The sequence below is a fragment of the Sciurus vulgaris genome (genome assembly GCF_902686455.1).
Source record: "Sciurus vulgaris genome assembly, chromosome: 2".
Taxonomy (NCBI): domain Eukaryota; kingdom Metazoa; phylum Chordata; class Mammalia; order Rodentia; family Sciuridae; genus Sciurus; species Sciurus vulgaris.
In genome coordinates, this window is record NC_136462.1 from 30,809,658 (window position 1) to 30,835,754 (window position 26,097).

Consider the following 26,097-nt stretch of genomic DNA (forward strand, 5'->3'; position numbering starts at 1 on the left):
TCATGTAAATTGTTGTATTTTATTGTTTAGGAAATAAAGAGAAGAAAGTTCTTTACATGTTCAGCACAGAAGCAATTTTTTCCAAATATTTTCAATCCTAAATTGAATTCACAGCTGCATAATCCAATGATATGGAGAGTTGACTGTAGTTGTTATTAACAGATGTCATGTTATACCATTCAGAGGTGTGGCATGCTATAATCCTTCCCACTTTATTATGAGTGCATAGAAATAATACATTTGTTTCTAAACTGTCTTGATAGCTAAACAGTCTGCAGTTACACTTCATAATACTTTCATATAAGAAAACTAGCACAGCTGGATACATGGTCTCAATTTGACAAATACAGGAAAACCTGTAATCATCTATCAAAATAATTTACCAAAATTTGAAAGGCATTTGTAAAAAAGTTGAATTCACAGTGTATCTGAATTATGTACAAGTAAGTATTCACAGAAGCAGAAACCAAGCAATAACTGCATGGAAGAAATGATCTTTCTGAAACCCTTATTCCCCCCACCTCCCGTCTCACTGTGAACAAGACAATCCTATGCTCACTACTGTATGCGGCTGATTTTGAAACTGCCTACTTTGAACAATTATGTGTTTTGGAAGGAAAATTGCTTTCTTGGGAAGTCTTTCCTGCTACTCAGACCAAGAGGAAGTGCCAGCACCATATTCCAGGGCCCAGGGTGGACCCTGCATCCTTAAGAGGCAACCTGCCACCCAAGGCCCTGAGAAATGGCTTTGATATTCAAAAAAGGGGTTCATTTCAGCACCAGGGTGCTTTGTAATAAACAAATCAAAGGATGATTTGTTTAGAAGCTAGCATGCAAATGATGCTGAGACTCAAGTGTAATGCAGCCTTACTCTGGTCAGCAAGTTTAGTGGGGGTTCTGAAGGGCTGAAGCCAGTGTTTTTAATCTCCTGTGTGTATATGTTTTGAATTTAAAAAGTGAGAAGATCACAAGGATCACTTTGGGGTTCAGACTTACAATGGTAATATGGTATTGTTTCCATTCCAAGGGCAAAACCACTTTCCAAGTATCTGTCCAAACTCAGTCTTCAGAATACCCTTGGAGGTGAGAACAGCAGGTAAGACTGTTCTTTATAGACCACCAAAAGCAAACTGAGAGAATAAGTACTTTACTGAAAGGATTGGTTTCTGAATTAAGTCAACTTCATAGCATCAATTTTAAAAACCCTCAGTAATGATAACCGGGAGAAGTGGTTATTGACAAATACTGTCTTTTAGGAAAGTCAAAGCTGTCAAATGTCAGAAAACAAGAGGTTCCAGCTGCAAGTCTAAAAGTAGGGAAAAAAAAAACAACAGCCACTTTTTTTCTTTTGGTGATGGGGATGGAACCCAGGGACTCGTGCATGTCAGGCAAGTGCTCCACAGAACCACACCCCCAGCTTAATAAATTGTTTTCTTACAACTGTGTTCTTCCTAGTTGCCTAGAAACCTTTTCATTTTTTTTCATTGAAAGTTTAGTCATTGAGAGTTAAGAGCTGTGACCCTTAGACTGCACACTAACCTATTAAAAATCAAAAACAGGAAGGTGAGTACTTCCTTTGGCAAGTCTACAGTCTTCCAAATATGGCTGGCACTTCACTGGGCAGTTAGTGACATTCATATGTAAACACTCTGCATTCTGTAGGTGGTCAGACCCAGACACAGTGGTTGTTCTTCCTGTCTTCTTCTCTCAGTTTGGCTGGCCTTAGCCATCAGCTCACAGTCACCTCCCTCCTGTGTGATGGCACAGCCTCAGGGAAACTGCTTGTTTCCTCTGGTGACATTCTATTTTTTGTGGTGGAAGACTAGCACTTTGATATTTCAGAATGACTGAACTGCTCCTGAAAACAGTGTTTGAAGGAAAAGTTCTGTCTGAGATCAGGGACTAAAAGAAATGAGATGGGTTCTCTGTATGCTGTCTTATGATGGCCCAGATGTGGTTCAAACTCAAGACAGAATTACTGCCATCTTTCTCCATGGGGCAATAATACATAGAACGTACTGAAACACACACAGGCAATTACATATTCTGTCGTGAAAGAGACAACACACTTGGGACCCTTACACAAACTACTGTGTTAGCACTACAAGAACGCCTTGAATCACACCCTGGGGTGGGGGTCAGCTGGTGGCAGCTGTGCTTTCCAGAGGCCAATACCCATGCTGCTACCTGCCTGAGAGCAGAAAAAGAATTTTATTATTATTTATTTTTTTTGGTGTGGTACTAGGGATTGAACCCAGGGCCTTGTACACACTAGGCCGATGCAAGTACTCTACCACTGAGCTATACTGCCAACCTAAAAAAAGAGAGACCTTGGTAAAAGTGAGCTAATGAAAAAAAAAAAAAAGATAGAACCTGTCACCATAAGCCCCCACTCTTTCCCTGCGTAGCTCTTATTTTTCTTGCTCTTCTCAATTGCCTGAGATGAGCCAGTTTTAACTGACACTGAGGTCAATACCAGTGCAATACTCCTAAAGTGCCATTTTTTGTGGTGTGGGGACTGCACCCAGAGCTCGCACACACTATGCACGTGCTCTACCACCCAGCTACATCCCCTGAAGTTAGTTTCTTACTAGGGCTGTTCCACGACTGAAAACAATACTCTGAACTCCAGAGAGAACCCCCCATGGGATCACCTAAGAGGCTGGCAGAGAAAGCAGCAGGCCAGAGCGCAAAAGCCAGCCTTCTTCAGCCAAGGAGGAAACAGCTTGTCACAGAGGCTTACAGTCTCCTGGCCATGGCTAAGGGCTCTTTGGGAAAGTAAGGGTTGGGCCCTGCAGGGCTTCACCTAGAAGTGCCATGTGCCCACCAGGCTGCTGGCTCCGTTTCTGTGTTTTGTCTGACTGAACTGTACACAACACTGACTCAGCCAGCAACTCCACTGCTCAGTTCACACAAAGGCACATGGAGATGAAGGTGATGCAGCAGAGACCACAAAGCACCCATTGTGAGGTTTCTGAAGAACCACCTGATCTCTTCCTTCACATCCGCCTGCCTGGGCTGTGAGCTCACTCTGCCCCTTGGCTGTGGAAGGCCCCTTCTCTCTCCTCTTGGCAGCTGGTTCTCAGACCCCAGGTCCTCCTACGGCTGGTCAAGCAAAATAATACATTCTCCAAACTCTTGCTTTGTAATTCTACAACTGGTTCATAAACATAATCCACAAGGATTGGGTTATTAATTCTAATTCTGTGACTTTTTTTTTTGGTGGTGTTTGGAATGTAACTCTGAGACTCATGCATGCCAGGCAAGTGCTCTACCATTGAGCCAAATCCCCAGGTCCTAATTCAAATTCTGACCTAGTGTCAGAGTCAGTGGCTTGTAGTCACAAAAGAAAAACCAGGACAGAAAGTGCTTCACCAGCCATTTTACTCTTCTTTAATTCTACTGTCTTTGGGCACACATCATACTTGCTATCAAGAGTGGAGACAGCAAGGCTGATAGCACTGATTTATAACATTCTTCGCATCATACAAAGAGTAAATGGGATTAATGGGATCACCTGCTACCAGCACAGAGCTGCCTCACTGCTGTAGAACTGCTGGGGGGGACGAAGGGAAAGATGGGGAGCAGAGGAGGCATCTGGGACAAATGAACTTACAAGTGTGTGTAAAAATTAGCAATTTGGTGGAAAATCCAGAACTGACTTAAGGATGATAGGGAATCATTGAGCAACAGTTCCATTATTTCCAGAAATTGCTGAATTTGGAACCTGAGGTTAAGACTTTCAAGGACAAAGCATAAGTTCAGACTGGCCTTGGACAGAAATGGCCACCAGAGATGGTGGCGAGTTTCAGTGCCTGAGAACAAAAATCGTCAAAACCAACCTACGCCTCTGATGTGACTCAAAGTAGGGGGGACACTATCTTGTTTTAAAATTAAAGTCTGCATCAAGAGAGTCTGAAAGTGAAAGCTCAAGTCCCTTTCCACCCTTTCATTTTGTGGCTGGTGCCTGCTCTCCTCATAGTACCTCCTGAAAGGTTCAGAATTCAGTTAATACAGATTTATTAGGCTGATTTATGTAGTTTAAGATGAAAGTTCTGTTTGGCTGAAACCACTTCATTTAGCTCATGGTAATGGTAGTCCTGAGAGTTCGCAGTGTTGGTAGAGTCTCCCATGACCAAGGGTCAAACTGCTGGTGGAGCTCAGCAACTTCTTGGCCCATCACATTTCCTTGTCCTTGTCCCTCAAATTTGGTAGTTTTTGCACCGAGGGACACAGTCCACCATGATGAAAATACGTTCAAAACCGTTTTCTGTAGACCTCCTTCCAATGTCCAATAGTGCAGGTGGTCAGGAAAACTTGGAAGGAAGTTGCAGAAGTCCAGCTAGGAATCTTGACTTTGTTGGATATGGACATAGGAAAGTCACCTTTGTCCTCCCCAGATTTTATCATAGTCAAAGGAGAAACATCCATGGGATTCTAATTGCAGATATGCTAGATATAAAATTGATGGAATGCTAATTGGTCCATAAAGGGCTGCACAAGATAATCTGTGGCAAAGTAGAAAACAAGCCCAAAGGTGATGGAGATGGGAAGAGCTGGCAATGCTTTCTTGAAAATGGCGAGGAGTAATAACGTAAGGCACAGGCCCTGCGGAGAAGACAGGAAAGGCACACGCTCACACATGACTGTGGAGGTATCTTCACACATGACAACTCAATAGCAAGTTTTGGTTAACTGAATATTTCACTTTGGGTTAAATTTTAGCACAAAATTTCATCAAATCTGGAAGAAGAGCTGTGAAAAAAACAAGCAAACATCCCTCCCTCCTCCCCTTCTTCCTTTCTGTGCTGGGGATTGAACTCAGGACATGCTCTACCAAAAATGTAGCTTCTTGATAAAAAGAAACCACATTCATGTTCCTTTTGCTATACAGAGCTCCCTAGGTACACAACGTTGATATTTTATTCCCTAATTCCAGGAAAAGAATAGAATCTGAGGTGGCACATGCCAGTAATCTCAGTGATTTAGGAGACTGAAACAGGAGGATTGTAAATTTAAGGATAGCCTCAACAACTCAAGTGAGGCCTGAAGCAACTTGGTAAGAGCCTGCCTCAAAATAAAAAAAAAATAGGGGCTGCGAGGTAGCTCAGTTGGTAAAGTGCTTGCCTTACAAGCACAGGGTCCTGGGTTCGATCCCCAGCACTGCAAAAATAAATAAATAAATTAATTAATTAATTAATTAATTAATAAAAAGAAAGTGGCTGACATGTAGGTCAGTGATGCCCCTGAGTTAAGTCCCCAGTACGAAAAAAAAAAAAAAAAGGGTTGGGGATATAGCTCAGTTGGTAGAGGGCTTGCCTCACATGCACAAGGCCCTGGGTTCAATCCCCTGCACCCCCCCCCCCACACACAAAATAAGTAAATAAAAATAAATCTGAAAATAAGTAAAATTTATTTTGAAAAAAACCTGAAATTTCTATCTAAAATATGAAGTAGGCCTACTTCATATGTGATTTTAATTTGGCTGGTTAAAATCCCAGAGGTGAAGAGCATTTCTTATGCCATGTGGGGACAAAGAGCTGCCCACAGAACCGTCTAATGATGAAAACCAGCATGAGGGGTACATACCGCTTTCTCATAAACAGAGCAGCTTCAACATATGGTTCATTTTTCATCTTAGTTACTGAGACTCTGCCCATGAAGCCTGGCACTGTTTCAATTTATTTAGTATAAGTAATTTTCATCTTGAAAGATATGACAAGGGCTGGGGTACAGCTCAGAGGTGAAGCATGTGCTTAGCATGCACGAGGCCCTGGTTTCATCCCCAGCACTCCCCTGACCCCCGCAAAAATATACACAGCCAATAAATGCTTTCAAAGTCAGAAAACTCATCTCAAAAGAGAAATAAAGTGCGTGAAAATTCTAACTGGTTATAACATAAATCCATAAGTGACCATAAAATAAACCACATAAAGGCTCTTACCTAAACTTTCATCTAATTTCACTTGCATACTATATGTCAACGATGTCACAATAAGAAATAAAAGGAGGAATAAAGAATATTTTATGGGCTATTTACTTAAATCGCAATCTTGACGGCCTCAAGGTTCCCATGATATGGCCCTAGAAGCAAGATCAACCTGGGCCCAAGCAGTGATTTGACTTAAGACTCTTGCTTCACACCTGTTGCCTGAAGTAACACTGTACACTGCAGACTGTGTCATTCAGTGCAGAAATAGCCAAATCCTTGGTGACCAGTCCAGGGACTAGAGGCTCTGCTGGCCCATGAACACTAAGCTCAAGCAGAGCCCATTTCATGCTGAGCTATGCAGAACTCAGTATGGTGATTCCTATCAGAAGTACACAGAATTTCCTGGAGAACTTTTTAAAACAACACAGTGAAAACAAACTAAATGAGATATTTCAGGGCAGAGATCAGTTTTAAAAGCTCCCAGGTAATTTTAACGTGTGGCCAGAGTGGAGAACTATTCAGGTGAGGGCCAATAATCTGTGTTTTGAAAACACTTCTGGGGTGACTGGTACTCTTGGCTCATGTGGGATTAAAAGCGAATTGTCGTGAAGGGATAGAGAACTAGAAATTCTGACATTAGGAGCCCTGGCATATTTTTATTAGTGTATACTTACAATTAATATGGCTACAAAACAGGCTATGGTAGTGTTCCAGTCTCCACTGGCGGTTGCTGAGGCTTTACCAACCAGAACACTGTAGAAAATGAAATCTCCCAATCCAAGTTTTACTCCCCCTAAAAAGGAAAGATTACAAATGTAAAAAAGTTTGTCTTTCTTTGCTGTGACTTCATAATTCAAAAACAGGACCCTGAGCTGGGCAAGGTGGTGCATATCTGCGGTCTCAGCTCCTTGGGAGGCAGGGGTGAGAGGACTGCTGGAACCCAGGAGTTCAAGAGCAGCTTGGACAAGGCAGTGGGATTGTCTCAAAAACCAAACAAACAACAAAAATATAACCCTGCACTGAAAGAAGTCAGTAAATGACAGACAAAATTAAGTTTCTGCTAGGTTTTCTACAATAGGAGTTTCAGATTGTATGTCAATGACTCTAGAGTCTCAACAGATGCTGCTGTTACAAGCCACCACCAAACATAATTGTCATCTACTGAATACCTAGTTTACACCCAGGACTTGTACTAATAAATCCTCCTAAGAGCCCCTAAACGGTTTGACCAAGGTATACTCTCTCATAAAATCCACCCATTGTAAGAGTGTGATTCAATGAGAGTGGAAAATGTATAAAGCTGACAACCATCTTCACAGTCTACACTTCCATCCCCCAGGAAGGTACTCTGAACCCATTTATAGTTAATATCTCCTCATCTACTTTCTACCTCTGTAAATTTGCCTTTTCTAGAGGTTTCATATACATAGACCCAGGCCCATGAGTGAAGTCTTATGGCTGGTCTCTTTCACTTAGTGTTTTTGACATTTATCCATGATACTACAAGTGTCTGTAGTTTTTGTCTTCTCTCTATATCTGATCTCTATCCACAGTCCTGTGGTTCCTTTTTACTGCTGAATACTTCTCCATTGTATATTATATATTTTGTTTATTCACTGACTAGTCACTGGACATCTGTATTTTTAGTTTGGGCTATGAATCATGCTATGAACATCTGTATACTTTAGTCTATGGACACAGGTAGTTTTCATTTTTCATTGGGTAGATTCCTAGGAGAAGAATTGCTGGCTTATATGATAAATTTAGCTTTAGCTTTTCAATAAACTGCCAAACTGTTTTCTACGCTAGTTACATCAGCTTACAATCCTGCTGGCAAAGCAAGAGGGTTTCTGTTTTATCACATATCCTCACCAGTGCGTGGTATTAGTCTTTTTGATCACAGCCATCCCAACTAATGATGTTGAGTATATTTTTACGCACTTTAATTAGTCACTATATTTCTCCTCTGGTAAAAGGTCTATTATTTATTTACTTTATTTTGCAGTGTTCAGGACTGAACTCAGGTCTTGTGCATCCTAAGAACCGCACCATTGAGTGACATCTCCAGACTTTGTGAAAGGTCTGTTCAAAGCATTTCTCCATTTTCAATTTGGGTTATTATTTTATTATTCAATTCTAAACATTCTTCTTCAATTCTCAAATTTTTCTGTTCTGAGATGGGAATTCATAGGGTTGCTATCAGAGTCAAAAATAGTACAGGAAAACTTCTTGGCACATATAGGGACTTAAATGCTAGACTTAAGACTTAGGATTTCAAATGTTAAGTGCTATAAGAAACTAACTTTTTTTTTAAAACAATATTTTTCAGTTGTAGATGGACACGATATCTTTATTTTTATGTAGTGCTGAGGAACAAACCCAGTGCGCTGCATGTGCGAGGTAAGCACTCTACCACTGAGCCACAGTACCAGCCCCAAGAAACTAACATTTGAAGCTGAAAAAAGACAACCTACAAAATTTCAAAAAAAATAAGAAAAATTTTTATAAATAACTTATCTGATAAGGGACTTGGATCTAGACTATATAAAGAATGATTACAACTCAATAATAAAAAGATGCGCTAGGGCTGGCGCTCAGTGGTGGAGCATGTATGAGGGAGTGGGTTCAAAGCTCGGCACCACATAAAATAAATAAATAAATAAATAAATAAATAAATAGAGTATGGGTCCATCTAAAAAATATTAAAAATGATAATAATAAAAAGACAATAAATGAGCTAAGGATCTAAATAGTTCTCCAAAGAAAATAGACACATGGCCAAAAGCACAGGAAAATACACTTAACACCATTAACCATCAGGGAAATGCAAATTAAAATCACGTTGGGAGACCACTTTATACCGACTACAGTAGTCACAATCAGAATTTGGTCTTTTAACTATTTCCCACTAAAAGCCATAATGTGGTTGAGAGTAATGGTCATGCTCTCAATTCATTTATTCTTGAGAGGTTGATAATGCAGCACCTAGAGAAATCCATGACTCTGCAACATACAGAAGTGCACATACTTTCCTCTGGATCTTCGCTGGCTAGGATGCTGCTGGAAAGTTCCTGGACAGCAGCTCGCGACTCGGCTGTAGAGCGATGAGGCCCTAGATGACTGTCTCTCTGGGCTTCCCACTCTTCATTGAAGCCACCATCATCATTATCTGCAGTACTGTCCTGTGCCTCCCTTTCTGTGCCTTCAAGAGAAAGTGGAAATTACAGCTCTAATAGTTAGAAAATTTTCATTAAGAAAACTACATGGAAACAATAACAACCTGACTGACATGGTTACAAAGTTCTTGAACCACAAAGCATGGTTTGGATCTGGAATAACCTGCAAAGTATCCTGTGTGCAGAGGTGGGGCTTTTAGGAAGTGACAGAATCAAAGGGCTCTGACCTCATCAGTGGATAAATCCATTGCTGGCTGAGCAGACTACGGGGAGGTGGGGCCCAGTTGGAGAAAGTAGGTCACTGGGGGTGTGCCCTGAAAGGGTTTTTCTCTCTGGTCCCTTCCTTCTCTGCAGTCTTCCACCATGATGTTTCTGCCCTGAAGCCAGCCAACCAGACTGAACCTTCTGAAACCGTGAGCCAAAATAAATCTTTTTTCCTCTAAGTTCTTGTCAGGTATTTCAGTCACAGCAACTAAAAACTGATTAACACAGCTTAAGCTTATCCAGGAGCCGTCGTCTCTCTCTTATTTCCTGAGGGCAGAGTTCTAGTTTGCTTGGGTTTCCACTGCTTGCCCACACAAATCTGGTGGCAAACCAATCAAGCCATGTCAAGCACGGCAACCCCATCATTCCTCTTCCCAGGGGAACTTGAAGAAATTTTTCTGCCTCTTTCCAAGGAAAAAAACCATTTCATTCTTTCCCTGTGTGTGACCTACCTGGACACGAAGCCTGTGACTGTAGTTGTCATGACCGTGAGGAGCAGTGGGCTGAAGCACTCCAGACACTAAAGATGGCAGAGGAGGAGGAAAGACCCTGGGCCCTTTTTAATACCAATAATTGGTAGATTAACCAACCCTACAGACCCCTATGCCACAGGACTTTGTCACGTGAGAGAATGCATTTCTTCTTCAAACTTGCAACCTGATGGCACACACCACTGGCTTTAATGACTAAATTATAAAAGTGGATTCACTGGCGGTGGTGGGGGCAGGCTGTGAATTTCCTTATGGGCCAGTCATTTTGTTATAAATGGCCCATTACAACAAAATGGTGAGCTGACTGAAAATGGTGAGTATGACAGTTTTGAGAAACTTCCACACATTAAAAAATAATTAAAATACATAGTGAAGTCAACAATACATTTTTTCTTCCTCTCTCATTCTTTCAGTGCTAGCCTTGTACACATTAGGCAAATGCTCTACCACTGAGTTATACCCCAGTACCTTTTAAAATTTTATTCTGAGCTGGGCAAAGTGGCTCATGCCTATAATTCCAGGGTTTGGGAGGCTGAGGCAGGAGGATCACAAGTTCAAAGCTAGCCTCAGCAATGTGGCAAGGCCCTAACAAACTTAACGAGAGCCTATCTCAAAATAAAGAATTAAAGAGGGCGGCAGAGTGGCTAAATGTTTAAACAACCCTGGGTTCAATCCCTGGTACCAAAAAGAAAAAATTAATTTTTGAGACAGGATTTTGCTAAATTATCATTTTATCTTAGCCTCCTGAATAGCTGGGATTACAGGCATGCATCATGGTGTCCAGAGTGAGTTTAGGTTTTTTTTTTTTTTTTTTTTTTTTAAATCACAGCCTCAACTTGAACCTTTCTAACCTGGTATTATGATTTAATGGCAGAATACTTTTTGTTGTTCTTTTTAGTTACACATAACAGTAGAATGTATTTTGACATATCATGTATACATGGAGTATAACTTTCCATTCTTGTGGGAATCTTGTATTCATAAATGAACATAGGAAACCTGTCCTACTTAGTAACAACCCTCCACCCCGTCTATCATGAGTCAGCATCCACATATCAGAGAGAACATTTGACTTTTTTTTTTTTTGCAGGGTAGGGGGACTGGCTTATTTCACTTAGCATGATAGTCTCCAGTTCCATCCATTTAGCAGCAAATGCCATAATTTCATTATTTTTATGACTGAGTAATATTCCATTGTATATATGTACCACAGTGTCTTTATCTATTCATCTATTGAAGGGCACCTAGGTTGTTTCCATAGCTTAGCTACTGTGAATTAAGCTGCTATAAACATTGACATGGCTGAGTCACTAGTGTGCTGATTTTAAGTCCTTTAGGTATATACCAAGGAGTGAAATAACTGAGTCAAATGATGGTTCCATTCCAGGTTTCCTAAGGAATCTCCATACTGCTTTCCAGAGTGTTTGCACCCATTTGCAGTTCCACCAGCAATGTATGAGCGTGCCTTTTTCCCTACACTCTTGCCAACATTTATTGTTACTTATATTCTTAATAATTGTTTAATGCAGAATCTTAACCTTGATCTTAATTAATCTTAATCTTAATCTTAGCCTTGACTGGATGATTGAGTTTGAGGTATGTGGACTCCTTTAATATTTATCTGTGTATTTACTGAGCATTACTATAGTTTTTTCAGGAGATTCTCAAAGGAGTCTATGACCAAAGGAAAGAAGTTAAAACCAATGCTTTTATAACCCACTATTAGTCTATGTGATGACAATGACCCCACAAAACCAGGATATTACCAAATAAAAGTCACCTACTTTGTGTATTATACTTGGAGTGTTTGGACACCCTTCTTTGGGCTTCTGGGTCTCCTTCAGCCATATTCACCAACCACATCATTGTTGCTGTTTGTTGAGAAAAACAAAATTCCAGGTAAGACGTATCAACACAGAAGGAAACTATGAACAAATAGCAGGCCATTCTCTACACAAGCCACCAATCTTCGTAATGCTGCTTAAGCATCCTTAACAATGAGAATTAAAAACCATAAAATATTCTCTTTGGTTTTAACAGATTAAAAACAAACAACAAAACTCTGAAATTGAGCTGTAGTGTTGACCCTGTGCTGCAGCTGCTGTCACCAAGCTGTCAGCATTTGTTACTCTCCCAAAAGCCACAAGGAAACCTATTCAGGCCAGCAAGACACACTGGCTACATGTCCTAAGGCAAATGTCCCAAGATAACATGAACACATCGATGAAGAACACTTACTGGAATTAAATTCAAGGACAGATGGGCCCATAAAAGCCTCACATGATGATTAACTTCCTTCACATTATAGTTCACTTGATTTTTCAATAATGCTAAATTGTTTTATACATGTAGTAAGAAAAATAAAAGGTTAAACTCAGTGAACACAAAAGGGAAGTCAACTGGCCTCTTTTATGTGCCTTGTAAAACACACGATGTATCAGCACACCTCTACAGATCAAGACACACACCCATCGCAACCACACTTTAGCTAGGGACAAGGTTAATACTTTAAAATGGTGCTTCTCTCTGATATTGTGCAGGCAGAATGGAAAATGGTATAACCTCCACTGGTGAGGAATTTGGTAACATCTAACAAAACTTCAGGTACATTAACCTTTGACCCAGTAGAACCACTTCTGGGAATTTATCCTGATGATACATCAACAATAAAACAAAAATATCAACAAATGTGCCACACAGGGCTATGGTGGGAACCGAAGGCTAGTCTGGTCATAGTAAGAGATTTTAAACAAGATGCTCGATATCTGTGTGCATCTGGCTTTTTCTCACTATGGTTCTATAACTTCACCCATGTTCCTAATGCTCTTAGGCTTCTTGAAAAACTCATAAAAGAAATTCACAACCAAAGAGGTTGAAACTTCCATAGTAGGTGCACACTTTTCTCATGCATCATGGCCTTGTAAAGCTGAGACCCAACAAGCTCCATTACAGTATAATCCACCAGGCAATCCACTGTTTAACTATATCCAGATTCTAAGAACAGAAACAGGGCTGGGGATGTGGCTCAGTGCTTGCCTGGCATATATCAGGCCCTGCGTCCTACCCCAGCACTGCAAAAACAAAACAAAATGAGGAAGAAACAGGAGAGCGACTGCCATGTACAGTCGCATGTACATGTACATGCTGATTTTAAGTCCTTTAGGTATATACCAAGGAGTGAAATAACTGAGTCAAATGATGGTTCCATTCCAGGTTTCCTAAGGAATCTCCATACTGCTTTCCAGAGTGTTTGCACCCATTTGCAGTTCCACCAGCAATGGTTTTAGATTTCTACAGCCTTTTTTTGCAATGAAACAGCAGGCATTTATTTGATGTGAAAGGAAAGCTTCACACAAAATGCTCTAACTCGAGAACTGTTGGCTTCACATTTAGATTAGCTACCAGAGTGGACCGACCATCTCTGCGAGTGGCAGGAAGGAAGAAGTCATTAGTTCAAAGGCTAGGTACACATTTATCCTGTCTGGTGACAGAGATAAAACAAACAAACATGTTCACACATGTCTTGAGGATAAGAGCCTTTTGCAAACTGAATACCTTACTGGGAGAGAATTAAAATGCATAAAAGGACTGTATTTTTAAAGAACAGACAAGATTGATTTAAAACTTTCCATATGCATGTTTATATACACTCCAGAGAAAAGTTCTGGTAAGTGTTGCGGTTTTCTTACATTTTGGCTTTAAAACGACAAAACAAAAAACCTCTCAAACTTAATGATTGAGAAACTCCTCACCGCAGATTCCTGCTGCCTAGGCCTTTGTCTAGACCCACCTCCTATTCCTGAGCTCTTAGAGCAATTTATACCTGCTTTATCGAATACTTTTTTCCAAGAATTATTCCTTCTTTCTGGTCTCCACTGACTTATTCCTGTCAGCCTGAGAAAAATGATGAAATCTTTCCTCTCCTGGAAACACCTTTATTCAGACTTGCTCCCCTCTCAACTTATCAGAGGAAGCTTTGAAGAAGTGGGTGACATCTACCACACCTCTCTTTCTTCACCACCCATTCTCTGTCCACGCCAGCACATCCATTGCCAGCACCAGCAAAACAAAGATGTACACACACAGACACACGTTTTCCTTCCCTTTTGAATACTGTCTTTGGTCCTGCCTGGTACAGTGGCCCACACCTGTAATTCTAGTGGGAGGCTGAGGCAGGAGGATCACAAGTTCAAGGTTAGCCTCAGAACCTTAGTGAGGCCTGGTTTCAAAATGAAAAATAAAAAGGGCTAGGCTCAGTGGTAGATACTCCTGGGCTCAAACCCCCAGTATAAAAACAAAACAAAACAAAAACACTAGTTTTCTCAATTTATGAGTATTTTCTTCTGTTCCCTTTAGTATCTTCTCTTCATTTTCTTATTCTCTAAACACAGTAGTTGACAAAGTTCTACCCTTGGCATTCTCTTCTCTTCTATTTGTATCTGAATCACTCACCCATTCCAGATCTTAACTACCACCTCCGTGTAGATCCTTCAACTCTGCTTCTCTAATATCAACTTTTCCCCAAGCGAATTTCATTTCTGAACTGTTACTGGAAATTTCTCTCTGAATGACCCACAAGTCCCACAAACTAAATCAGGCACAGAAGTCCATGAAACTAAGCAGACCCCTCAAACAAGAAAATAATTTCTTCCACGTTGCCCATTCTTCATGCTTAACATTTCTCTCCTTAGTTGCTAAGGACCAATGATTCTCCCTAAAGCCTTTCGCCAAGTCTCTCCCTGGATGGCCACTGCTAATACCACAGTTCAGGCACACAGTGCCTCCATCAGGGAGATCCCCTCTCAGTGATGCTTCCTAAGCCTCCCCTTATCTCAGTGCACACCTTGTGAGTCCTCTTACAGTGCTGTCAGCTTATAGACTCAGCTCTGCTCACATTACTCTTCTGCACAAGAACTTTCTGATTCCCCAGTGATCACCAACTAGCTCACAGGTATCTGAACTAGTCACTCAAAGGTATCCCCCCCGCCCCCCGCCAGCCGCCGTGGTGCTGGGGATGGAACCCAGGGACTCACACATGCTAGGCAAAACCCTAACTCTGAGGTACATCCCAGCCCTTTTTATTTTATTTTGAGGCAGAGTCTCACTAAGTTGCCCAGGCTGGCCCTGACCTTTTGATTTTCCTAAGTCTCCTGAGTAGCAGAGATTCCAGGTGGGTACTACTATGCCCCGCTCAAACGCATCCTTGATCTTGCCCTAATCTGCATTTCTAAATTAATCTAGTACTCTTCTCGATCAATATTTACAGAATGATTAAGCACAGTATGACTCTGAAACAAAACAAAAACAAAAACAGCAATATATTTGGAATGAACAGTATAATTTTTTGGAATTAGGGCAAGAGTAACCTGCAAAATATGTACCTATTGCTCAATAATTTTTAAGATTTTTAAACTGAAAAAATAGCTCTCCATCTCTAAAAATTTCTTCTTTCAACCTTTATTGAAAAGTCCTGAACCATGGGAATGTAGCAGACAATAGAGGCAAGAAAACAGGAGATGTGCAGGACCTCCATTAACAACAGTGTATGTTTAAGGTGAGAAAAGGCACCATGATAATCATAATCACACACATTTGACTTCCGTAAGTTCTAATCTGATTACAAATTCAACATCATTCTAAAATACTTACAGGAGTAAATAAGAGCTGGAAAGAGAGTCTCATTTCTCTCCTGAGCTGTTTCAACCAGCATACGAAGTGGACCTTTTGGGCACAAAACAGCCACTAAATCTAGAAAGAGGAAAATAAGCATTCAATAAAATTTGTCAGCTAAATATTTAAATGGGTTTAGGGAGGAATTAACCAAGGAAAAAGGCTTAGCATTTTTAATTTTTATGCAAAAAAATGTAGATTGAATATGAAATAACTGGTGGAAGAAAAAACCTGAACAAAATTAACAAAACCACAGAAGATCTGTGAAAACTGCTTTTGGGGTTTGACTGCTATTTGCTTAGTATCATCCCTGGGTTCTAGGATGTCTTCTTAGTTTGAAGGGAAGAGGCAGAAACAGTAAGACAGAACTGTTCTAGAGCCGCTGCCAATCATCTATGACAAGCAGAAATGGGATGAGTCATTTCCAAACAAATCTCACCTGTAAGTTATAAGCAGAAGCTTTACTCAAAATATTGAGCTTTTCAAAATATGTACAGTAGAAGAGATTCATTCTATCTCCATATTAAAAAACACTATAGGGCTGGGGCTGGGGCTGAGCCATAAACAGCACCTGCTTAGAATGGGTGAGGCCCTGGATTCCATCTCAAGCACCACGAAAGTGAGCATATGTACTACTTAAGTATATTTGAAATAAGAGGGCAGTAAATTTAAACAAAACAAAATAATTAATACCTCTTTGTATGGTAAAGCTTAGTATTTCTTCAGTTTCTAGCACTTCACAAATATTAGAATATATATAGTGTTGAAAACTGGCTTATTTTACCAAAAAATAGCAACTAAGAGAAGCAGCAATATGCCTAAATTATTTCTGATTTACCATTATTTCCTTCTATCAACTGCAATTTTTCTTAGATTTTTCTGTCATGAAAAGTGGGAATACTGAAATATAGTAAATTTCTAAATTTCTAATAATTTAAGAATATAAAACAGGAATAGCTAAATTTGTAAGGAAAGACTTGATGACTTATGTTGACATTACTAGTGTTTAGATGCATTTAAGTAAAAGAAAATCTTAAATTTAAGTGGTCATAACTCTGTATAATAATTAACCATAATGATAAAATAAAATCAAGAATAGGGCTGGGGTTGTGGCTCAGTGGTAGAGCGCTTGCCTTGTGTGTGAGGCACTGGGTTCAATTCTCAGCACATAAATAAATAAAGGTGTGTCCATCTACAACTAAAAATATTTTTTAAAAAAAGAACATAGTAATAACATACACACACACACACCCAGAAACCTCCACTCTTGCCGGGTGACTGTAATCCCAGTGGCTTGGGAGGCAGGAGGATGGTAAGTTCAAAGTCACCCTTGGCAACAGCATGGCACTAAGCAACTCAGCGAGACCCTGTCTCTAAATAAAATACAAAATAGGGCTGGCGATGTGGCTCAGCAGCTGAGTGCCCTGCCCCCACCGAGTTCAATCCCTGGACCCCCCGCAAAAGAAACCTCCACCCTCACCATTCCTAATTCTAGTTGCTTGAATGAGAAAAGGGAAATTTGCCTTGCTCTGAAATAATGAGATCCTCAGCTTGTTTGCAGCTGCCACATCCTGTTAACTATTTTGGTTTTATGACACACTTCCCCTTATAGAATTTTGAAATGAAAGCTCAGTTATTTTTAGAGCAATTAAAGTGAATGAAAATTAATTTTGTTTTGAAAATTTTAGAATGTTGGTGACAAAACATCTTGAGACTTCGTAAAAACGAAGTTGAGAATCACTATTTTAAATACTGGATATCACACTCTTCCTTATTTTTTTTTTTAATATTTTTTTTTAGATGCTGATGTGGACCTTTATTTTATTTATTTTTATGTGGTGCTGAGATTCAAACCCAGCATCTCACACATGCTAGGTAAGCGCTCTACCACTGAGCTACAACTCCAGCCCCAGCTCTTCCTTATTTTGAAGAAACACAAAGATCTGTAGAGATGATCATTTGTGTTATGTGTGGAAGAGGCAGAGGGTCAATGGTAGAAACAGCATAATGTAGTGGAAGAATACTAGACTTGGGATTCAAATTCCAGATCAAACCACATAAGTTTGGTAAATAATTTACCTTTATAAACTTAGCCGTAAAACAGGGTTAATAACTACCCTGCTTACCTCATGTGATTATATGTCTTTAAAAAAACTAACATTTACTGATACTAAGTGTATAATAAGCATCATTTAATATTCACAATAATTGAGATTTGAGGGTTAAATAACCCACTTGTGGTCAGAGAGCCAATAAGTAAGGCTAGCAAAAAAGTATGGATTTGAACCAAGGCATTCTGACTCCAAAACAGGAATTTTAGGTGAGTGTGCATGTGTATGTGTTTTTTATTTCCATGGAATTTTTCTTCATCAAATGGGATGACAAGGTTTTCTTCATCAAATGGATGATAAGGTTGGCTGCTGCAGGTCAACAAACATTTTAATAAGTATTTGGATAGTGGTAAAACAGCATGGTATATAGCATGTAGGGGCCACTGACATCTGAAAACGCATCTCCTTTTGGTTTTCATGTGGGGCAACTGTCAAGAGCACATACCTTTTTGGCTACCTTGGTTACTCATGGTTAGGGTCCACTCTAGCTTTCTGGGACCCATGTCACACTGGTTAAAGAATTTAAATCTCATTGTACAATTAAGTTCAATTTTTAAGGGTTAATTCCACTCAAGTTGCTTTATAAAAACAGGTTAACCTAATTTTGATTTTAAAAATGAAGCAAGCATTGTGTGTGTGTCAAGCCCTCTGCAAATGCTTTCCAAGACATATTCAAATCACTGAACTCTCACAACTATGAAGAACTGTTTCCAAAGTAACAATGGGAAACTGAAGCTCAAAGAGTTGGTGTGGCTTTCCTAAGGTCATAAAAACGGTCGTGGCCAAGATGGATTTTTGTTTTCTATGGTGCTGGGGGTCATGCATGTTAAGAGATGGGGGTTTGATTCCAAATCTTCTGACCAGAAGACCCTGGGCTCTACCCGCAACTTATCACTGAGTTAAAACTTGGGACAGTGAAAAAACATTCTTAAAGAACTTAACCTCAGGCACTGGGAGTACAGCTAAGCGGAGGAGTGCTTCTTGCAGCTCTGGGTTCCACTTCTAGCACCACAAAAAAAATAACTGTAATCACCTACTGAAGAGCTATGGGGTGTAACTCAGGATTTTTGCTAAGAGAACGAGAAGAGGGAGGAAAACACACCAGTGACACATTTCTGTGATAAATAAAGTGTCAGTCTTGAGTTTTACCATATACTGAGATCACAGCCAAGATGAGCCACGCAGTCCATTCAGGGAGGTACTTGATAAACACCAGAGCCATGAGGGCACTGATCATAATGAGATATGCCTGCTGCAGTCGAAGTGGACCTTTCCAGTGAATGGAAATCATTCCCACCACACCAAAATTCCAGATGAGGAGTGCAACTGTAATGTAGTCCACAGCAACATTATAGGTTTTGAACACTTCCCTGGAAGAAAAAAAGAGAGAGAGAGGGGGAAAGAGGAGAGAGAGAAAAAGAGAGGGGGGAGGGGGGGAGGGGAAGGGGGAAGGAAGGGGGAGGGGGGGGAGAGGGAGAGAGAGAGAGGAGAGAGAGGAGAGAGAGAGAGAGGGAGAGAGATTTTTAAGAAAAATTATGTACAATAATTCTCACCAAGACTGTGTATGTGTGGGATGAGTACTGAAGATTGAATCTAGGGCCAATACATGCTTGGCAAACACTTTATGACTGAGCCAAATTCCCAGTCCTTTTTATTTTTTATTTTGAAACAGGGTCTTGCTAAGTTGCCCAGGCTGGTCTCAAATTTGTGATCCTCCTGCCTTAGCCTCCCCAGTGACTGGAATTACAGGCATACAACACCATGGTGGACCCAGACAAGGTTTAGAACTCTGAAACTTGAGATATTCAAATCCTACCTTCATATGTTTACCGTGGCCTATATTTATTATGTCATTATTTATCTAACACTTTCCCATATATTCACTTTTTCTTCAAGTAGAGCTTATTTTAACAAGAAACTGTATCATTCATATAAATGGGAAACCAGTATCACAGGCTACAATTTAAAAATAATACAAAACTATACTACCTAAAATGTCTTATTACTTTTTGGGAAATCCTAACCAGAGCCTTTGCCCAGTTCCTCACTGATCCCTTTGGACTGCTCTCCCTGTGGTCCTCAAGCAGGCCTGGACTCTGTTTTATTTTTAATAGTTTTACTTCATGGATGTACAATAATTTATTTAACTCTTTTTTTTTAACTGATGGACAATTAGACAAATTTATTCTTTTGCTATTAGAAACAATGATGTAATTATTATTCCTACAGATACTGGGTTTAAAACATGAATTTAACATTTTAATAGCTATACAGAACTGCTCTTAACAAAAATTATATGCTATTAGGCATTTATTTGTCTGCATTTTTGTCAGCATAGGGTATTATGTAGCTACTTGATCTTTGTTAATTTAATGGGTATCTTTAGCATTAGTTTTACCATATATTGTCATACATGTACGAATAATTTGTGGTTTTGGTTATCTTTTTGCATTTTTTCATATCCACTGGCCACTGTTTTCTTTCTTTCTTTCTTTTTTTTTTCCTGATAGGTTGTTGGTCTTATTGTCGAGGTTTTTTGTTTGTTTGTTTTTTTCCTTTTTTTTTTTTTTTTTTTTTGGTTGTAGGTGGACACAATACCTTTATTTTTATGGGGTGATGAGGATCGAACCTGGGGCCTCAGGCGTGCTAGGTAAGTGTGCTGCCACTGAGCCACAACCCCAGTCCCTAGAGGTTCTCCATATATAAATTAGTCTTTGTATATAAAATAAAGAGAAAATATTTAGCAGTTTGTTACTCATTTTGTGATTTTATTCAGGATGTTAGATCTTTTGTCCATTCCAAATTTTCCCCCTAGATCACTACTCAATTATCCCCACACCAGTTACTAAATAATCCATCTATAGCCTACTGATGCTATGCCACCTTTTCCATAAACTAGACTCCATTATGTATCTGAGCATTTTTCTAGACTTTCTAATCTTGTCTAATCATGATGCAGCTATCACTGTTAATATTACAGTTTAATAATTTCATATTAGGTAGGCCTAGGATTCCTTCCATTTTTTTCTTTTTTTTTGACATCCTCACGTATTTATTTTTCCAAATAAACTTTAGAATCATCTTGTCCAGATTAAAAATAAATCCTAGCCAGGTGTGGTGGTGTACACCTGTAATCCCAGCAGCTCAGGAGGCTAAACCAAGAGGAAATCAAATTCAAAGCCAGCCTCAGCAACTTAGCAAGACCCCATCTCAAAACAAAACAAAAAATAAAAAAGGCTGGGGATGAGACTCAACTCAGTGCCTAAGTGCTTCTGGGTTCAATCCCTGGCACCAAAAAAAAAAAAAAAAAAAAAATCCTATTTGTATTCTTATTGGGCTTAAATTTTAAAATAAACTTAAAGAAAATTAACCTCTTTATGATATTAAGCCTATGAACCTGGTACAATCTCTCCATTTGCTTGCATCTTCTTATCAGAAGCTTTTGAAAATTTTCTTGATTATAGATCTTTGCACATGCTTATTTAATCCCATGTTGTTTTTGTTTTTTTTTTTTTGCTAATATAAATGAGATTTTTCCCTCTCATTAAGTTTTCTTAATGACAGTTTATATGACAGTTATTGATATGTATTTACTAATTTTGCTTTTGGTTGCTTTATGGAATTTACTTAGTTATTCTAATTGGTTTTGGTTAATTCTAAAGACAAGTAAACATTTGATCTACAAATATTGATAATTTAACCTTCTTTTCCAAATTAAATAGCTCTTCTTTCTTTTCCTCTTTTAGCTATGTTTGCCAAAGCGCAGTGAGACAACAGTGCTGGCGAAGGCAACCCTAATTCTTGTTTCTGACCCAGAGTTTCTGTATAAGGATGATATTGGCCTTGAGAATGAGGACTGTACATTTTATTATGTGAGAGGAGTAACTATTTGTTTTATTAAAGAATCTTATCAAAAATGAGTGTTGAATTTTATCAGATACCTTTCAACACGTATAGAAATGATGATCTTTGCCAGGCGTGATGGCACATGCCTGTAATCCCAGTGACTCGGGAGGCTGAGGCAGGAGAATTGCAAGAAGTCAGCCTCAGGAACTTAGTGAAACACCGTCTCAAAATAAAAACTAAAAAGGGCTGAGATGCGACTCAGTGTAAAAGCCCCTGGGTTTAATCCCCAGTACCAAAAAAATGAAAAAAAGAAAGATAGACAAATAATGTGATTTAATATTAAAATTTCCTAATGCTGTAAATAAACTCAGTTTAACCATAATGTATTATTCTTTTAAAGTATGTTGTTAATATTTTTGTTTGTTAACATTTATTGTTTTGGCATCAATAAATAGGATTGGTCTACAGTATTCTTTTTCTTGACTTACAGGATTTGGGTTATCAATGTTAATGCTGGCTTCATAACATAAACCTAGAAGTTTTTCTTCTTTTTTTATGTTCTGTGGTAGTTAAAATAGTATAAGAGGTATCCATGCCCTAAAGGTTTAATAGAAATCCCTATGAAACCATCCGGCCTGGTACTATTGGTGACACCAGTGGAGGTGAGGTAGCAATCCCAACAATTTTCTGTATTTTTCTTTGTCCACATAGATTTCTTTATTCTTTTCAGTGGTCAGTTTTAATGACAATTTTTTTTTTCAAGAAAATCATCACTTTCACAAAGACTCTGACATTTGTTATTTGTGGTTATTGTTATTCCCTCTTGCCCTCCAAATATTTAATTCTTTGATTTATTTATTAGTTTTACTGCCTCTAATTTAAGAGACAGGAAGGTTTACAAACTGTGTTCTGCCACTGGGTTAAGAGAAAGGACAGGCTGACCAATCTCTGAGCCTTGCTACTCTCACTAGCAGAGCCTTCATCTTTTATGTGAAAATTTCACATAAGACTTTACTTCAAAGAAAAAAAAAAAAAAGATCGAGTAAAAACCACAGGGCTCACACTTCAGACAGTATACTAATCTCCCAAATTTATAAAGAACTTTAAAAAACTTTATACCAAAAAATACAAAGAACCCAATCAATAAATGGGCTATGGAACTGGGTAGACACTTCATAGAAGAGGATATACAGGTGATCAATAAATATATGAAACAGTGCTCATCATCTCGAGTAATCAGAGAAATGCAAATTAACACCATCCTAAGATTTCATCTAACTCCAATTAGAATAGCCATATCAAGAACACAAACAATAATAAGTATTGGCGTGGATGTGGGGAAAAAGGCACACTCACACATTGCTGGTGGAGTTGCAAATTGATGCAGCCACTCTGGAAAGCAGTATAGAGATTCCTCAGAAAATTGGAACGGACCCACCATTTGACCCAGCTATCCCACTTCTTGGTTTATACCCAAAAGACTTAAAATCAGCAAACTACAGTGATGCAGCCATATCAATATTCATAGCTGTTCAATTCACAATAGCTAGATTGTAGAACCAACCTAGATGCCCTTCAATTGATAGAACAGATAAAGAAACTGTGATACATATACACAATGGAATATTACTCAGTCATAAAGAAGAATAAAATTATGGCATCTGCTGGTAAATGGAGTTAGAGAATATCATGCTAAGTTAAATAAGCCAAGCCCGAAAAACCACATGCCAAATGTTTTCTCTGATAAGTGGATGATACATAATGGGGGGGGGGGGGCAAGAGAAAAATGGAGGAACTCTGGATGCTGGAGAGGAAAATGGGGTGGGAGAGGGTGGGGGAAGGAAAGATAGTGGACTGAGACAGACATTATTACTCTATGAACTTGTATGATTACATGAATGGTGTGAATCTACATTGTGTACAACCATAGAAATGAAAATGTACTCCATTTGTGTACAATGAATCAAAATGCAGTCTGTAAAAATAAAAATGAAAAAAAAAAAACAACCATAGGGCTGGGGATATAGCTGAATTGGTAGAGTGCTTGCCTAGTATGCATAAGGCCCTGGGTTCAATTCCTAGCACCTCCAAAAATAAATAAATAAATAAATACCTAAAAATCAATTAATTTATCGTGTTCATATACATTCTTAGAACTCTTTTTTTAACTTTGCAATTCATATTTCTACTAGAAGAACATAAGTCTTGAAAAAGGTTTAGAATTAAGGGCAGTTGTGAGTTCTTTCACTTATTATGAACAATAATAAAAATGAATAAATGAATATCCGTACTATTGATAATACTTTGTCTCTTATATAACCAAGTGTGGCTTAAGAGTAATTCCTTCTCAAGGTACATGGCTTTAAGGACAGTTATGGAGTCCAAACAGAGTTAATGTCTGAAAAAGAGACTAAAAATTAATTTCATCACTTACCCCAAATAAATGAACGAAAAAAAGAAGAGCAACAATAGAGATGAAACAATAAGCCAGGCATGGATGACCTAGAAAGGAAAGCATTCCAATATGATCAGCAGATCCCAAATCCTTAAACAGTGTGTGTTTTGTTCTTTTTCTTTTTAATTTCTTCTCTCCTCCACAGATCCAACTGTCCCAATAATCAGCTCTGAGGTATAAAAATCCAGTTGGGGATGTCAGGGATGTAGCTCAATGGCAAATCATGTGCTTTGCATGCACAATGCTTTGGGCTCAATCCCCAGCGCTATGGTTCTGTTTTGATCACCCAAGGACTTTTCAATCAGTAATTCAGTAATTGTTAATTCCTTAGAAAGAAATGATGTCTTAAATATTCTAATTTACTTGAAATAGAATATTTCAAGCTATTTCTGGTATTCAATCATAAAAATTTTCCCTTGCATTTTACTATGAAAATTTCCAAATACACAGCAAAATTTAAAGAATTTTACAATGAACATTCATATCCCATCCTAGATTCTACTGCTAACAATTTACCATTTGGAAAATTTGATATTTTCCTCAATTATAACTTATACTAATATGAACATCCTAGTACACAAAATTTTTTTAGGATTTTTAATTTATTCTTTGGGATAAATGAAAAAGCAAAATTATTAAAATGTATAAACTTTTTTCTAATTGCTGATTATTAATACATTTTGCTCTAGTTACTTCACAAAAAAGGCTGGATTAATTTTATCAAGTCAACAGGTCAAATATGTTAATTTGATATTAATATGCATTTTTTATGAGTGAGGAAATATACACATACATTTATCCAATTACCTAGTTATTGACCATGTTTACTTCCCCTACACCTTCTCTGTTCAAGTAGTTTTTACTTATTTGGGGTGTTTGTAAGTGTTCTGTATACTGTTAGCCCTTTGACTGATAATGGTAAATAGCTTTGCTACTTAGGTTGGTGATTTATGTGATAATTTTCTGAATTATTACTTGAATTCAAAGCTTCTGATGATGACTAAATAGCACCCTCCTTTTCTAGAACATCAGGTGATAAACAGACCCTTCTCATCTTGCAAAGATCCCTAGTTCAGGTTCCCTGTGCTAAAGGTTCTGAAAGACAAGAGCCCTGTTTCAATGCATATCAGAGAGTACCTCTTTTGAACCCTGAACTACCCAAGCTAGAGATCATGTAACTTTAATAAGTTACAACCCCATCTATAACAAACAGTGTGTAATAATTAACTACATTTTCTGTTTCTACCTTTGTAAGGTTTGTTTGGTCTTATTTAGCTTCTTGCAAGCATTGCACAATCAACCTCTGATATAAGAAATCCTCAGGGTTTATTTCCAAACAGGTCCTGGCAAGATTCTGAATTTCTGACTCAAAAGCTCCTTTTACTTTATACTACGAGTCAAAGTAAACAACTTCCTTCTATAGAACTGGCTCTGCTTGCTAAGACTTGATCATTAAAAAACAAAACAATACAAATGAGCAAGTGTGGAAATCTGGCTGGATACAAACACTTGAGACTGTCTAAAATTTAGCATAATTAAAAGATGCACAGAACTGAATATGATAGTATAAGCACATTCCACCTGGTCTCTCCCACTGAATGCAACTACAAAACCTGGCCTGAAAGCACTGCCAGAGCTAACTGAGGACTAGGAACAGGAAAGAGGCCAGGGGAACTGGAAGCCACAGGCAGCACCAGTGTTTCCACTTTCTTCCCTCCAGTATCACCTTCCTCCACCTGAACTCAACCCCAATGTGAGTGGGCATTAGTGAGGCAAGGAGGAGCTCCAGAAGTCTAGTTCTGGTCTAAGGAGCATGACCTGGTATCTAAACACCCAGGTGGCTGAGACAGCCTTTCCTCCCCTTCCTTTTCTTTGTTTTCTCCTGCCCAGCCACCAAACACTCTTTGGTGGTACAATGGGGGTGGCAGAAACCAAAAATTCAGAAAGAGGGGAACGTCCCTCTCCGATTACAGGAGTCTTAGACCCTAGAATGAAGCAAAACAGCCCTTGATTTATTTCACTTTGATCTGATGTTAGGAAATCAGACCCCAGTTTTCTGCTGTAGGAATGGAAGAGGAATCCCAGAGAAACCAGAAACTAAACCAGAAGTTCATGAAAGCAACCTCTAAGCTGTTCATGAACTTGTGGACCT

At 38.9% G+C, this 26,097-nt stretch overlaps 1 protein-coding gene across 3 annotated transcripts in view; it reads right to left on the reverse strand.

The window, feature by feature from the left end:
* The window catches only part of PSEN1 (presenilin 1), a 63,785-nt gene continuing 37,688 nt past the window's right edge, over positions 1 to 26,097 (reverse strand). For all 3 annotated transcript variants that reach the window (XM_079129830.1, XM_079129828.1, XM_079129829.1), the window contains exons 6-12: positions 23,925 to 23,992; positions 18,794 to 19,014; positions 15,513 to 15,611; positions 11,648 to 11,734; positions 8,961 to 9,134; positions 6,607 to 6,725; positions 1 to 4,608 (exon numbers count right to left, since the gene is read on the reverse strand). In XM_079129830.1, the coding sequence (XP_078985956.1) occupies positions 4,453 to 4,608; positions 6,607 to 6,725; positions 8,961 to 9,134; positions 11,648 to 11,734; positions 15,513 to 15,611; positions 18,794 to 19,014; positions 23,925 to 23,992 (924 nt within the window). In that variant the 3' untranslated portion in view covers positions 1 to 4,452. The remainder of the gene's footprint in view (positions 4,609 to 6,606; positions 6,726 to 8,960; positions 9,135 to 11,647; positions 11,735 to 15,512; positions 15,612 to 18,793; positions 19,015 to 23,924; positions 23,993 to 26,097) is intronic.